At 61.3% G+C, this 15,260-nt stretch overlaps 3 protein-coding genes across 5 annotated transcripts in view; all 3 read left to right on the top strand.

Moving 5' to 3' along the window:
- Positions 1-2,436, top strand: part of ANKRD33 (ankyrin repeat domain 33) — a 3,949-nt gene extending 1,513 nt beyond the window's left edge. The window contains exons 2-5 of the mRNA XM_071729545.1: positions 1-93; positions 342-471; positions 898-1,038; positions 1,655-2,436. The exon at positions 1-93 is cut by the window's left edge and continues 319 nt beyond it. Of these exons, the coding sequence (XP_071585646.1) occupies positions 1-93; positions 342-471; positions 898-1,038; positions 1,655-2,421 (1,131 nt within the window). The 3' untranslated portion in view covers positions 2,422-2,436. The remainder of the gene's footprint in view (positions 94-341; positions 472-897; positions 1,039-1,654) is intronic.
- Positions 2,437-4,785: 2,349 nt separating this feature from the next.
- Positions 4,786-13,216, top strand: ACVRL1 (activin A receptor like type 1). Of its 3 annotated transcripts, XM_071729534.1 has the most exons (11): positions 4,788-5,067; positions 5,224-5,422; positions 7,295-7,365; positions 8,540-8,764; positions 9,038-9,237; positions 9,323-9,422; positions 10,129-10,275; positions 10,356-10,631; positions 11,331-11,528; positions 12,669-12,799; positions 12,908-13,216. In XM_071729534.1, exons 3-11 carry the CDS (start codon positions 7,299-7,301, stop codon positions 13,040-13,042), a joined length of 1,479 nt encoding a protein of 492 aa, XP_071585635.1. In that variant the 5' UTR covers positions 4,788-5,067; positions 5,224-5,422; positions 7,295-7,298; the 3' UTR covers positions 13,043-13,216. The 3 variants fall into 3 exon arrangements, with proteins under 3 accessions (XP_071585633.1, XP_071585635.1, XP_071585634.1); XM_071729532.1 differs by lacking the exon at positions 5,224-5,422 and having other exon boundaries at positions 4,786-5,063; XM_071729533.1 differs by lacking the exon at positions 5,224-5,422.
- Positions 13,217-13,451: 235 nt separating this feature from the next.
- On the top strand, positions 13,452-14,594 carry LOC139788968 (basic salivary proline-rich protein 2-like). The gene has a single exon (XM_071729368.1). The coding sequence runs from the start codon at positions 13,452-13,454 to the stop codon at positions 14,592-14,594; it is 1,143 nt and encodes a 380-aa protein (XP_071585469.1).
- Positions 14,595-15,260: the final 666 nt, after the last annotated feature.

The following is a 15,260-nucleotide window of genomic DNA, read 5'->3' on the forward strand; positions in this document are numbered from 1 at the left end:
TGCTGCGCCAAGAACGATGCCAAACTGGTGCGGGAGAGACTGGAAAGCGGGGTCAGCAGGAGTGAGGCCACGGAGCTGGACATCAACGGGAGGGTGAGAGGCCGGGGGGGTGCCTGGTGGGGCAGAAGAAGGAGTTCCCAGGAGCAGGCAGAGCCTGAAAGGGGGGTGGTTGGAAGGAGAGGGCCAGGTGGGATGGTTTTGCCGAGGGTTGGGTTGATGGATCAAATCCTTGGAGCAGAACCTCAGCCAACCTCCCATCCTGAGCCCATCAGAGTGGGGGGAGGATTTGGGGGGGGTTCTGGGGAGGGAGAGCCCTGGTGCTGAGCATGTCCCCTCTCCAGAACGGGCTGATGCTTGCCTGCTATAAGGGCTTTGTGGACATCGTGCCCCTGCTGCAGAAGTGCCCCTACATAAATGTGAACCAGCAGGACAAGGATGGGAACACGGCCCTGATGATTGCAGCCCAGGCAGGTAGGGACAGTGCTGGACCTTGGGGACCCCCCTGGGAAGTGATGGGACCCCTCCAAGCACCCGAGGATCCCAGGGGATGGGAGCCTCCCCATCCCAGTTTATCTTGGGCTCACACCTCCCCCCAGCAGCAGAATTCCACCCTGATTGTCCATGGGGTGTGCAGGAGGGTCTCAAGGTCGGGGTCATCCTTTATTCCCATGTTGGCCTTGCTGGGATTTATGGGGTTTTTTTGCAAGTTTGGACTCTTTCCTACATCCTCTGCCCCTCTGGTCAGCCAACCCCTTTTGGTTCTGATCCCTCCACGTCCCTTGAGTTCTGGCCTCGTGAGGTGGAGTTGTGAAACCCTTTTCCTGCCAAAGGGCACCAGCACTTTCCTTCAGTCCTCGACTTCCCAAACTCTAACACAGCTTCTCTCTGGCTCTTCAGGACACATCACCATTGTCAACTACCTCCTTAACTATTACCCCATGCTGGAGGTGGACAAAAGGGACCACCGGGGCCTGACAGCACTGATGAAGGCAGCGGTGCAGGGCCGGCAGGACTGTGTGACCGCCCTGCTCCTGGCTGGTGAGCACCTCCCAGGGGCTTCCCAGGATCTCTTGGGAAGGGGTGGAGTTGCTGAAAAGACCTTAAAGATCATCCAGTCCAACCATTCACCCAACTCCACCCAGTTTGGTGCTGAACCCTGTCCCTCAGCACCATCTGCAAGGCTTGGAGAGACCTCCAGACATCAGGGCTCAACCACCTTGGGGAGCCTCTGCCAGGGCCTGACAACCTTTCTGGGATGAAGTTTCTCCTAATCTCCAACCTAAACCTCTCCTGGTGCAACTTGAGGCCGTTTCCTTTTGTCCCATTGCTCCTTCCTATGGAGCAGGGAACCAACCCCTCCTGGCTCCAGCATCTTCTCAAGGAGTTGCAGAGAGCCAGAAGGCTCCAGGCTCAACACCCCCAGCACCCTCAGCTGCTCCTCAGAAGTTCTCCAGCCCCTTCCCCTTCCCAAGCTCTCTTGTCCTCCTTTGGACACACTCCAACCTCCCAATGTCCTTCTTGTCCCATGGGGCCCAAAACTGACCCTGGGATTCGAGGTGTGGCCTCAGCAGTGCCCAGAAAAAGGGGGACACTCACCCCTTGTACGCTGGGCTGGGCCCCTGGGGTGATGCTCTTTGTGTCCTGGTGTTTCCAGGAGCAGATCTCCAAGCTGCAGATCCCATCAAAGGGAAGACAGCCAGGGAGTGGGCGAGCTTCACCGGGCGCTTCGAGACCATCGTGCGGATCCGGAGCCTCCTGAGGCACCCACGGGCGGAGCAGTTCAGCACCCGGTACCGACCCGAGTGGCCAGCCCTGCCTGAGCTGGTGGCCAAAGCCATAAGTCCCAAATCCAGGGGGAAGAGGCTGTCAGAGAAGATCCAATCCGTGTTCACCTTCAACATCCCCCGCGACCCAGAGGAGGACGGTGTCATGGACCACATGGTGAGGATGACCACATCCCTCGCCAGCCCCTTCGTGGCCACTGCTTGCCAAACCATCTGCCCCGACAGCCCCCCCGAGGTGGGCAAACGGAGGTTGTCCGTGCCAGAGATCCTTGGGCAACACGTGCTGGATCCAGAGGACGAGACAGAATCCAGCTCCTGCTCTTCCAGCCTGGCCTCTTGCAATGGCCAAGTGATGTCGGAAATTCGGCTCCTGCCTCCACGCCAACCCCCCGGGGGCTTCCTGAGCTTCCTGCCCCGGCGCCTGAGGTGTGGAAACATCATCTTCCCTGCAGAACCTGTCCCCAAAATCAAAGTGAGCAAAGACTCCTCCCCCGCGGCCCCTTCCAAGGAGCACAGGAGGCGTGGGAAGGACAAGCACCTCCTGCAGCCCCCCAAGTGGAAGTACAAGGAGCTGAAAGAGGAGAAGAAAGCAGCCAAGAAAGAGGAGAAAAAGAAGAAAGAGGGGAAGAAAAGTTAAGGGGGGGAGGTGTTGGGGTGGGGGTGAGGTCCCCTTGGACCCGATGGGGGATGCTGGGGAGGTACCAGTGGAGACGTCCCAGCCCTGCTGGTCCCAGTTTCCCCAAGCCTCTGGGCTGGCTCTGGTACTGCTGAGCACATGTTCTGGGCTGGGTCTGTTGGAGGAGAGATTCTTGGGTTGTTTGTTGGGGTTTTTTCCTCTTATTTATTTGTTATTTATTTCTTTTGCCTCTTTGATCTCCTGAGATCTTGGTCTCGCAGCGGAACGTGGCCCCGCAAATTAAAACGGGAGCAGTTGCCGTGTTAACGAGATTGATTTAATGAATAAAGGCTCAGGGCTGCTTGTTGGGATGGCAGCCACCCCGTCACCCTCTGGGTGACATTAACTTCCCCCACTCCTCCAGATTCCCGGGTTGCAGATGGACAGACTGAGGTTCAGGGTTGGGAAAACCTCTCCACGGGAAGGTTCGGAGGAGCTCGGGGTGCCAGGAAGAGGCTGGAAACCAAACCTGGAGGCCCCACAGCCCAGGTGCCCTCTGGAGCTGGAACAGATTTTGTACCCTGTTACCCAGGACAGGACCCGTGGTCCCTGTTCCCAAGAAAACCCCTTGGGATCCCTCTCCTGCAGCCCCCTGGACCCCGCAGGGAATCGTGCAGCTGGATTTTTCTGGTGGCTGCAGGGAGCTCCCCAAATTCCAAGCTTCTCTTAAATCCAGCTCCATCCCAGAGGGTGGGAAGAGATCTTCCCCCTTGGAAAGTGGCAAAGTTCTGGGATCAAAGCAACCAGCCCCAGCCCTGCCTGGAGAGCCGGGATCCTGGCGCCCGCCCTGTGCTGCGGGAGAGCAACGAGGAGCCGGGATCCATCCAGGAATAACCCTGGGAGAGGCAGCTCGGATCCCCCGAGCCCGGTGCAAAGATGGCGAGGGCTGATAAAAGCGTCTGGAGGCACCGACTTCCTCCCGGGTGGCTCCTATCAGATGGAAACTGCCCGCTTCCCCCCGCCCCCCGCGTGGGCAAGGTCACGGGGGAAGCTTCTTGGTGTTTTATCCTGGTTTTGTGCTTTTGTTTGTTGGAACTTCCTCGATGACGGGAGATAGAAGGGGGGGGGAAGGCGGCCGGCGAGACCTCAAAGCCTGGCAGCCGCTTCCCACCCCCCCCCCCCCCATCCCTCGGCTCCGTGCCCAGGATGGGATTGGGGATGGAGAAGGAACGGAGCCCCTTGTAGCTTGGTCAGAGCAGGGGATGCAGTGGGTGGGGGGCACCCAGCAAGGATGGGGCTTGGAAAGGTGCTGGAGGGGGGTGGGGGGACGGGACATGGAGCAGCTGAGGAGGGGGTGTCCCAAAACACGAGGCTGATGTGGCAAAGGGGAAGTGATGTTTCTGCGGCCTCAGTGGCCTCCTGGGTTCTGGGGGAATGGGAAGTGCCCGGTTCCCCATGGGCATGGCCCCAGCACCCATGTTCCAGCACCAGCTCTGGGGCACCCTGAGGGGCACTGAGGAAGGCCCTGTGGCTCCCCACAGCTTCCAGAATCCCAGGAGCATCCCAGGTGGAAAAAGATCTTGAAGATCGTTGAGTCCAACCAATGAGCCAACTCTATCAAGCCCAGTGCTGAACTATGTCCCTCAGGACCATCTGCGTGGCTTGGAGACACCTCCAGATGTTCAACCTCTTCCAGGGCCTGACAACCCTTTCCAAGAATAAATTGTTCCCAATCTCCAATCTAAACATCCCCAGGACAGCCTGAGGCCTTTTCCTCTTGTCCTGTTGCTTGTTTCTTGAGAGCAGAGACCAAGCCCCTCTGGCTCCAACCTCTTCTCAGACAGAAGGAGAGAGAGAGAAGATCTCCCCCCACCTAAGGGGAGAAAACTCCAAAACCATCATGGCAAGCACCAGATGACCAGGGAGCCTTTGGGCTCTGCTCTGGTGCTGGATGCTGGGGTGACCAAGGACCTCAAGGTCATCACTCCAGAACCTCTCCAGACCATTCCCACAGGATCACCAAATCATTCCAGTTGGAAAAAACCTTGAAGGTCATCGAGTCCAACCATTAACCCAACTCTCCCGGACCTTTGGGTGCTTGGGGCAGGAGCTGTGATGGATATTCCTTCCCTAGGAGTTTGGGATTGCCGTGAGAGCTGGGTAAGGGGGCAGGGAAGCTGCTGGTGAAGGAGAGGAGCAGGAGGAATGGGAAGAGGGAAAGGAACCAGGATGGAGCTGGGGCCTGGTGTGCGGGAGGAAGGGAGGGCAGCCGTGGATGTGTGCTCAGCAATAGGAAATGCTTTATTAGCTGGGAGTGGTGGAGAGAAGCCAGGCAGGAAGAGGCAGTAATAAGAAACATTTTTTTTTTTTTTTTTTTTTTTTTACTTTGACTTCTCCCACATCCAGACCACAGAAGCACTCGGTAAGCGGCTGCCTGCGGACAACAGGACCACCGAGCTCAGCCCGGGGTTGGGACAGGGATTTTCCCTCCCTGGGACAGGTGACACTGCAGCCCCGGGGTGCTGGGACAGGTGACAGGGTGGGGACAGCCCCATGAAGCTCCTCCAAGCTGGGACACACGGCACCGAGCTGAGCCACAGCCGCTACCCCCGCGGCAGGGAGCGTTTTACCGGGACCGGGCATTGCCGGGGGGCACGGATGCTGTAGGTGAGTGGGGGGGTCGTGGGGGGGTCGTGGAGGGGTCGTGGAGGGGTTGTGGGGGGCTGGAGGAGTCAGGAGTTGTCCCACGCTCAGTGCTTTCCCTCCTGAGTGACCCCAGGGCAGGCGAAATCAGGATTTGGCCCCGTTTCCTTCACGTTCCAGGTTGACGTCAGTGAGGCAGAGGCTGGAATTGGGGCTCTGGCAGAGGCCGGGAGGATAAATCCGGATTGGGAGCGGTGTGAGAGCGGCAGGATCGGTCCCCGGGTCCTGGCAGAAATTCCTCCGCAAAGCCCGGAGCTGAGCTGGGAAATGGGGAATTTGGGTTTATTTTAAGAAGGCACAGGGGGAAAAGGAAGGAAAGGTGAGGGCTGGGCTGAGCAGGGGCTGGAATGAGTATGGGAATGTCCCAAAGGGGGGGCTCATCCTCCGGCCACGCCAAACCCCGGGTCCTCCCGAGCGGGGGTGGGCGAGGAGGAGCCGAGCGGCAGCTCCAGAGGCTCCGTTTGGGGAGCGAAGTTCTGAAGCCTCGGGGGGCGAAGTTTTTGTCTCCTCTGAGAGGTGCCCATCCAGCCCTTCACACCTCACCCGTGTCACTCGTGGCTGGCATCTGCCCCCGCACGAAGGTCCGGGCCGTGTCTGACTCCCTGTGAGGAGCAGCACAGGGGAAACTGAGTCACGAACGGCATCTCGCAGTGAAACCCCCCCCCGGGAAGCGGCAGAAACCACCGGGGAGGATGGAAGCAACGGGGTGGCAAAGCTCAACCCAGACACCATGGGAATGGCAGGGGATATTTCCATGTTCCCCCCAGCCCCCAGAGCCCCTTGGTGGGGAAATTCCCCTTCCCCAGGGCCCCTCCGGATCTTCCCGGCCGCTTCTGCCGGTACCTGAACCCCTCCGAATTGTTTTGGGTTTTTTTCCGCCTTTTCCGGCTGATGCCTCGAATCCCAAAGGCTGGAAGGGATCTCCCGGGCTGGGAAGATGCTCTGGAGGGTGCAGGAGCTGCAGCTCCAGCAAGGAGGAGAGAGGATGGGGACAGGGATGGGGACACGACCCGTCACAGGGACGAGGCACCCGGGGTGGTTTTCCCACGGGATGCTCTGGGTCAGGGTTTGCTCTTGGCTCGGGATTTCTGGAAGATTTTATGGAAGTGTCCCCGAGGAGGGAATCCACCGCAGGTAGTCTCGCCTTCCCTTAAAAAAAAAAAAAAAAAATTAAAAAATGATTTTGGTAGCTCTGGGAATAGCAAAAAAAAGGAGCTGAGCCCAGGATAATCCCGGAGGCTCGGGAAGCAGCAGCGAGCGCTGGAGAGTTTATTTTTTTTTAAATAAAATCGATCCTGGGGCAACGGAGGGAGCGGGAGGTGCTTCAGCTGGAGATGAGTTTGGGAGCCGCTCCGGGAATCGAAATGGGAATCGCTCCTGGAATTGCTTCGGGCACGGGGCACCCCAGCTCCCTTCCCGCAAGCACCAACCCGAGGAGCTATTTTGGGGAGGAAAAGCCCGTTTTAAGGCGCAAGCGGGGCCTTAACCGGGAGGGGTCCGGGCGTGCGTGACTTCTCTTCCCCATCAAGGGCAGAATCTAAACAATCTTGATTCCTGTCCCGGCGGCCCTGGGCTGGGCTCCTTCAATTCCAGGAAACGGCGAGCCCGGCGTGTTTATGTCGGGAACGCCGAAGAATGAGGCGAGGAAGGGGCTGGGGAGCCCCCGGTGAGCCCCCCCCTATGTGAACAGGGGCGGGGGACCAGGGGACGAGAGGGCAGCGTCGACCCCATCGGGTTTGGTTGGGGGTGAAATGGTTCCTTGAGAAGGAAAGAAAAAAAAAATTAAAATAGAGGAAAAAAAAAAAAAAAATTAAAATAGCCAAACTTCCCCCCCAAAGGCGCCGGGGGGACATTTTTGGCTGCCCTCCCCCCTCCCTTGTGTCACCGATCAGTTCCATCGCACCCCCCCCCCCCCTAACTCAGACCCCCGTGGCTCTGGTGAGCGATAAAAGGGGGGGGTCGGGGGGGTCCCCAGCTCCGTCCTGCGGATCCGGGGCGCTGCGGGGTGTGCGGAGCCTGCGGGGGGCTGCGAAGGGGGTGCGGGGGTTGCGCAGGGATGTGCGGAGGTTGTGGGGGGGTGCACGGGATGCGGGGCATGTGGGGGGGCTGTGCGGGGATGCGGGGGGCTGTGTGGGGATGCGGGGGGCTGTGGAGGGTGCGGGGATCCCTCTCACCCCCCTTCTCACCCCAGAACGATGCCGTGCGGAGCCTGCGGCCCGGCAGTGCTGGCTCTGATGTCCCTGTCCCTCGGCTTCGCAGCCGGTAAGTACCGAACCGGTGCCGGTGCCAAGAGCAGGGGGGGGGTGGGTTTGAAATAAACCTCCTCGGCTCTTGGAAAGCGTCGTCTCTTGCTCAAAATAAACCAGCCTGGGGCGGGGGGGGCTGGGGGGGGAGGGGGGCTGGTTACAGCTCTCCCTGGGGGACCCGCACTGTCCCCAGCGAGGGGCTTCTCCCCTCGGGGACGCTGACCTGCCTCCCGTGGGGTAGCTCGGCTTAATTAATTAGGGTTCATCAAGTGCTTTGACGTCACGGGGAGGTGGCACGCACGCGCTTAAAATGCGTGGGTTTTTATTCCCGGGGGTGGTGGGGAGCCGGGATGGGCTGCTCGGGACCCCCGTGGACCACCAAGGTGACCTGGGGACAGAACCGGACCGGGAGCGTGGGCAGCAGAACCCATGGAGGGGACGAATCCCCACCGGGTCCCCGTCCTGCCCACGGGGCCACCGACCCCCAGGGTTCCCCCGCCAAGCCCCCAACCACCCCGCGGCCCTGGCACCGGGGCAGGGGGACAACGGGTGCGGGAGGGGGCCCGACCACAGCTGTCTGTCCCCTCGCCGCCGTCTGTCCGTCCCTTGGTCGCCGTCCGTCTGGCTGCCCCCGCGCTGAACTCGCCGATTCCAGGAGGGATATTTTCTGCACGAAAGGGCAGAGCTAAATCGGGAGCTCGGCCGGTCCCAGGGCCACGGCAAAGCTCCGGGAAAGACCCCGGGGTCGGCACCCGAATCGCAGCTTCCACCCCTGGGGAGGTACAGCCTGAGTTTGAGGCTTTTGGACCCATCTCAGTCCCGGGACCAGGGGCCGGAGCGGGATGCACCGGCACCCACTGGGACTGTAGATAGGATGGGAACCAGAGCCTCCCAGTTAATCCCAGTTGGTTGGGGTGGATGTGTGTGTCCTGCACGGCCCTTCCTCTGCTTTCTCGGAGAGGTGGCCCCCAACTTCGGGGCTGGTACTTGGGTTCCAGCCTGGATGAGGCCATTTTCCATGATGGCTCGGGATGGGAGATGGCACTGAGCACCTGCCATGGCCTTGCCCACAGGGGTCCCAGGCTTCCCACTTTCAAAACTTGGCTGGGGAGCCTTTAGGACAGATGTTCCTGGCCCTGACACTGCCAGCGTGCCCCGTGGCACATTGTCCCCTGTCCTCCTGCCTGCAGAGGAGCTGCTGTGTGCCTGTGATGTGCCCCACTGCAGTCTGCCCACCTGCACGGGTAAAATCTGCTTCGTCAGCAAGAGGAAGGAGGAGGGGACCATCACCCAGCACCGGGGCTGCTTCTCCCAGAACATCCTGGAAAACTGTCAGACACCTGTGACGGAGCAGTACGGAATGAAATGCTGCAACTCCAGCATGTGCAACGCCGAGCTGGAGATCTTCCTGCAAGGTACAGGGCCTGGGGCACCTTCAAGAAGCCGGAGGGGAGAGGAGCAGAGTTGCCCACGTGGCTGGAGATGTGGTTGGGTCTCCAGATCATCCCCTCCTCACTCAGCACCTCTAGGGTCACCCTTTCCCAGCTGGGACAGAGATGTCCTTGGTTGTCCCTTCTCGGGCTGCACCTGCAGAGCAGGTCCAAGGTCCAAGCACCAACACCTCCACCCTCCCAAGCCCAAGCCCAAGCATCACCTTCATGCTCTCATCCGTCTTTTCCTCCCTCCAGGAGAAGAGGCCCTGGGAAAAGTGCCTTCCATGCCCAACCTCCTCCTGATGATCTTCGTCCCCCTGCTCACCCTCCTCATCCTCGCCGCCCTCACGGGGCTCTTCTGCTGGAAGGTGACCCAGCAGCGGCACAAAAAAAGTGACTTGGGAGACATGGACCTCATGCTGAAGGCATCCATGGTGGGAGACAGCACCATGGAGGTGGGTGAGCTCCAAGGGGGGACCTCGAATGCCCCGGAGGTGTGGCAGGGAGGAAGGTGACCCCATTGCCACCCCGGTTCTGCAGGACCTGCTGAACGATGACTGCACAACGGGCAGCGGCTCGGGGTTGCCCTTCCTGGTCCAGCGCACGGTGGCTCGACAGATCACCCTGGTGGAGTGTGTGGGTAAGGAGAGGGGCTGGGTGCTGATGGTACCGGGACACCAGACCCAGGCCAGGGGGGGTTTGGACCCCACCATCTCAGCCAAAAGCTCCCCAAGAGGGAGTTCATAGAATCCTAGAATGGGCTGGGCTGGAAGGGACCTCAGAGCTCATCAAGTCCAACCCTTGCTCCACTCCCCCCGTGGTTCCCAGCCCATGGCACTGAATGCCACATCCAGGCTCTTTTGAAATATCTCCAGGGATGGAGAATCCACCCCTTCCCTGGGCAGCCCATTCCAATGGCTGAGCACCCTCTCCAGAAAGAATTTTTCCCTAAAAAAAAAGGGGAACCTTTTTTTTAAAAAGGGTTTAGGTCCAGCCTAAACCTCCCCTGGTAAAGGCTAAGCCAATGCCCTCTTGTCTTGCTGAGAGCTGCCTGGGAGCAGAGCCCAACCCCCCCCTGGCTCCAACCTCCTTTCAGGGAGTTGGAGAGAGTGATGAGGTCTCCCCTGAGCCTCCTCTTCTCCAGCCTCAACACCCCCAGCTCCCTCAACCTCTCCTCAGAGGATCTGAGTTCTCCCCATCTGGATGATGATGATCTGGGTGGGCCAAGGTTGATGGACCCCGTGCCACCCCACTGCTCCTCCCCACGGGTCCATCCCCACGGGACCCCACGGGAGTGGGTGCGGGGTCAGGGGGCTGTGCGTGACCCAGTGGTGTGGCCATGGCAGGCAAAGGCCGCTACGGGGAGGTGTGGAGAGGTGTGTGGCACGGGGAGAGCGTGGCCGTGAAGATCTTCTCCTCCCGGGACGAGCAGTCCTGGTTCCGTGAGACAGAGATCTACAACACCGTCCTCCTGAGGCACGACAACATTCTGGGTGAGTTGGGGGGCCCAACGTGGGGCTCGGGGGTGGTTGGGGGGTGGCTCCACGCTCCCAGCTTTTCTCCCCCCCTCCAGGTTTCATCGCCTCTGACATGACATCAAGGAACTCCAGCACCCAGCTCTGGCTCATCACCCACTACCACGAGAACGGGTCCCTCTACGACTACCTGCAGAGGACAGCCCTGGATGTGGAGACCTGCCTGGGCTTGGCCTCCTCCATCATCTGTGGCCTCGTCCATCTCCACGTGGAGATCTTTGGCACCCAGGGCAAGCCTGCGATCGCCCACCGTGATCTGAAGAGCAGGAACATCCTGGTGAAGAGCAACAGACAGTGCTGCATCGCTGACCTGGGTGAGGCGGGGAGGGATGCTGAGCCCTGGGGACATGGTGGCACAGGGGTGGGGTGGCACAGGGAGGTGGTGGCATGGGAAGGTGGTGGCACAGGAGTGGAACAAGGAGGTGTTGGCACAGGGAGGTTGTGGCACAGGGAAGGTGGTGGCAATGGGGGAGGTGGTGGCATAGGGGAGTGGTGGCACAGGGAGGTGGTGGCACAGGGAGGTGGTGGCATGAGGATGCAGTGGCCCAGAGACGTGGTGGCATGAGAAGGTGGTGGCACAGGGATGGGGTGTCCCAGGGATGTGGTACCCCAGGTTTCATAGAATCACAGAATCCTAGAATGGGCTGGGTTGGAAAGGACCTCAGAGCTCATCAAGTCCAACCCTTGCTCCACTCCCCCCGTGGTTCCCAGCCCATGGCACTGAGTGCCACATCCAGGCTCTTTTGAAATATCTCCAGGGATGGAGAATCCACCCCTTCCCTGGGCAGCCCATTCCAATGCCTGATCACCCTCTCCAGAAAGAAATTCTTTCTAATGTCCAACCTAAACCTCCCCAGCTTTGGGGCACCCCAGGGATTTGGTGTCCCAAGGCTGTGGTGGTACCCCAGGTTTGGGGCACCCCAGGGATGTGGCATTCCACGGATGCCGTGCCGCAGGGATGTGGCACCCTGGGGACACAGCAGGGCACTGAGGACACTGTGTCCCCCCCGCAGGGCTGGCTGTCATGCACTCCCAAGGCAGCGACTACCTGGACATCGGCAACAACCCCCGGGTGGGCACCAAGCGCTATATGGCCCCCGAGGTGCTGAGCGAGCAGATCCGCACCGACTGCTTCGAGTCCTACAAGAAGACAGACATCTGGGCTTTTGGGCTGGTGCTCTGGGAGATCACCCGCAGGACAGTGGTCAACGGTGAGCAGCTCCTGGGCTCTTCGTTCCCTCCTTCCCTCCTTTTTATGGTGGAGTTTTTCGTTGGTGTGGGGTTTTTTTTTTTCGGTTTTTTTATTTTTTTCTTCCCCCTTTCCTTTCGCCCAGCAGATTAGCTGTAAATTATAAACACTGTAATCTAGTGTCAGCACCCGGCTCCCTGATTAAAGGGCCCATTAGACTCAATCAGCGCTTTGTTTGTTCAGCGCTGATTAGAAAACAAGCAGCGCCGAGCGCTGCCTGGAAAGCGGCCACGACCGGGCCCTCCGGCCAGCGGGGCTTGGCTTGGGGGACAGGGACACAGGGACAGGGACCGGGTCCCCTGGGACACAGAGGAGCCTCCTCAGGGCTGCCAGGCCAAGTCCATTAAAAGCATTAAGGAAACGGTGGGCGCTGGCAGGGCAGGGGGAGGGGGTCCCCCCCAGGCGCAGTCTGGCCGGGATAATCCCATTTCCCTCCCCGGGGCTCCTTCGGATTAAACATTTACTCCGAATTCCAGCAGCCGTGTGCCGGGGGTGACCTTCAGCCCACGCTTTGAGCCTCCAGGAGGGGCCGAGCAGCCCCGGGACATCAGGGGTGGGAGAGCCCGAAGTTAAGGGGTTCAGCCTCCCCCAGGGTGCTGGGAGCTGGGGGTGCTTGGGGTGGCCCCAGGGGATTAAACCCCGCGGACATATGGAGGCACTAAAAGGGGATTTAGCTGGGCCAGCTGGCTCATCGCCCGGGGGCTGCCGGGAGCCGGTGCCGGAGCCGGTGCTGGAGCTGTGGTTGATGTTAGAACCGGTACCAGAACCGTGGTTAATGCCAGAGCCAGTGCTGGAGCTCTTGCTCATGGCAGAGATGGTAGAGATCTTGTTCATGGGTGCTGGAACCAGTGCTGGAACCAGTGCTGGAACCGGTGCTGGAACCGGTGCTGGAACCGGTGCTGGAGCCAACCCCAGCCTCCCGGTTCCGTCCCAGTAAGATCCCAGCACAGGGGCACAGGTTGGGGTCAAATCACTGCAGCAATTCCCAGGGCTCCATGTGTTCCCCCAAGCCCCGCGGTGTGCAGGGTGGGGGGACGACCCCTGCCTTGCCCCCCACCCTCACCCCCACCCCCACCCTCACCCCCACCCACCCCCTCCGCAGGCATCGTGGAGGAATATCGCCCGCCCTTCTTTGACGTTGTCCCCAGCGACCCCAGCTTCGAGGACATGAAGAAGGTGGTTTGCACCGACATGCAGACCCCCGTCATCCCAAACCGCCTCTTCTCGGACTCGGTGAGTCCCCCCCCTTCCCCCAAATCCCCCCAAACCTTTGCTCCCCGTGCAGCCTCCTCCATTCTCCCCTTTTTTTGTGCCTCCCCCCCCCCCTCCCCCACCACCCAGGTGATGTCGGCGCTGGCAAAGATCATGAAGGAGTGCTGGTACCAGAGCCCCTCGGCCCGCCTCACCGCCCTAAGGATTAAAAAGACGCTGAAGAAGCTGAACAATTCCCTGGAAAAGCCCAAACCGGAGCAGTGAGCACCGGGAATGTGCCCGACCCGCTGAGAGCTGCCCCGGGGATGGGGGTGAAATCAACACCGGGATGGCTGCTGGTCATGGTGGGAGCAGCCCCCACCTTCCCCACCCTTCCAGGAAGCCTTAGCAAGGAGGGAACAAAGTAGGGAAAAAAAAAAGCCAAAAAAACCCAAGAAAGGAATCTTCCAGCCCGGTTATAAAAATACCCTCGGGATCCGACACCCGACGCCGGCCCGGCGGGGATGGGCCCACCCTGAACACACCCCAAGGGCCGAGGGGGAAGCTGGAAGCAACTTTGGCATCGTATCCATCCATCCGCAGCCCCCCCCACCCACTCGGGCGCCCACGCCACGCTCGGTACCCTGAAGCAACGGGGGGTGCCCAAACCCGCCCGCCCGGTGCAGCCCCGGGGATGCTCGGCGGCGGCTTCAGGAATTCCCCGGCAGCTCTGGCACAGCTCTTGCCACAGGAGGTTTGGATATGGGCTGGGAAAAGGCTGATCCAGGAGCCCCAGTTGGGTGGGATCCACACCCGAGCACCCCCCGGAGCTCCCGAGCGTCCCCCGGGGCTCCCGAGCACCCCTCGGAGCTCCCGAGCACCCCTCGGAGCTCCCGAGCACCCCCCGGAGCTCCCGAGAACCCCCCGAAGCTCCCGAGCACCCTTCGGGGCTCCCGAGCACCCCCCGGGACTCCCGAGCACCCCCCGGAGCTCCCGAGCATCCCCCGGAGCTCCCGAGCATCCCCCGGGGCTCCCGAGCATCCTCCGGGGCTCCCGAGCACCCCCCGGGGCTCCCAAGCGTCCCCCGGAGCTCCCGAGAGTCCCCCGGGGCTCCCGAGCACTCCCCGGAGCTCCCGAGCATCCCCCGGGGCTCCCGAGCACCCCCCGGAGCTCCCGAGCACCCCCCGGGGCTCCCAAGCGTCCCCCGGGACTCCCGAGCATCCCCCGGAGCTCCCGAGCACCCCTCGGAGCTCCCGAGCGTCCCCCGGGGCTCCCGAGCACCCTCCGGGGCTCCCGAGAGTCCCCCGGGGCTCCCGAGCACCCCCCGGAGCTCCCGAGCACCCCCCGGAGCTCCCGAGCACCCTCCGGGGCTCCCGAGAGTCCTCCGGAGCTCCCGAGCACCCCCCGGGACTCCCGAGCACCCCCCGGATCTCCCGAGAGTCCCCCGGGGCTCCCGAGCACCCCCCGGATCTCCCGAGCACCCCCCGGAGCTCCCGAGCACCCTCCGGGGCTCCCGAGAGTCCTCCGGGGCTCCCGAGCACCCCCCGGAGCTCCCGAGCACCCCCCGGGACTCCCGAGCACCCCCCGGGGCTCCCGAGCACCCCCCGAAGCTCCCGAGCACCCTCCGGGGCTCCCGAGCACCCCCCGGATCTCCCGAGCATCCCCCGGGGCTCCCGAGCACCCCCCGGGGCTCCCGAGCACCCCCCGGTGCTCCCGAGCGTCCTCCGGGGCTCCCGAGCATCCTCCGAGGCTCCCGAGCACCCTCCGGGGCTCCCGAGCATCCTCCGAGGCTCCCGAGCATCCCCCGGGGCTCCCAAGCACCCTCCGGGGCTCCTGAGCACCCCCCGGTGCTCCCGAGCGTCCCCCGATGCTCCCGAGCATCCCCCGGTGCTCCCGAGCATCCTCCGAGGCTCCCGAGCACCCTCCGGGGCTCCTGAGCACCCCCCGGGGCTCCCCCCGGGATTCCGGGAACCACCAGGAGCCGCTGCCCAAACCCTTTCGGTCTTTGCCAAAGTTTCGGTGTTTTTGTTGTGTTTTGGTGGGGGTTTTTTTTGGTTTTTTTTTTTTTTGGTTTTTTTTTTTCTCGCGTTTCGGGGCACCCCGTGGCCAGCTCCAGCCCCCCACCCCTTTCCCCCCCATCCCAAAATTCCCCCCATTTTTTTAAGGAATGTTCAGCAGAAGCAGCTTTGCGCCCTCCAGCAGAATTATTTAATGATTAAGATTTAATATATTTAATAAAGTGTCAAGCTCTTTTATCACTCCAAAGCCGCCGAACCTCTCTCATCGGGCAGGATGCGACCTTTTCCATGACTGAATTTATTATTTCCGTGTCGTGGAAGTGTTGGAGCCCCCAGTAAACCTGGCACCGCACCAGTGGGGGGCTACTGGTCTTACTGGTGGTCTTGGGGTGGTGGAGAAGCCCCCCGGAATGTTCCAGAAGAATGCAGCTTTTGGGGGGGTTTTGGTCTCCACTGGACCTTGATGTTTCCCCAAAAATCCCCGT

This window comes from Heliangelus exortis, chromosome 31, assembly GCF_036169615.1.
Source record: "Heliangelus exortis chromosome 31, bHelExo1.hap1, whole genome shotgun sequence".
NCBI classification, from domain to species: Eukaryota; Metazoa; Chordata; class Aves; order Apodiformes; family Trochilidae; genus Heliangelus; species Heliangelus exortis.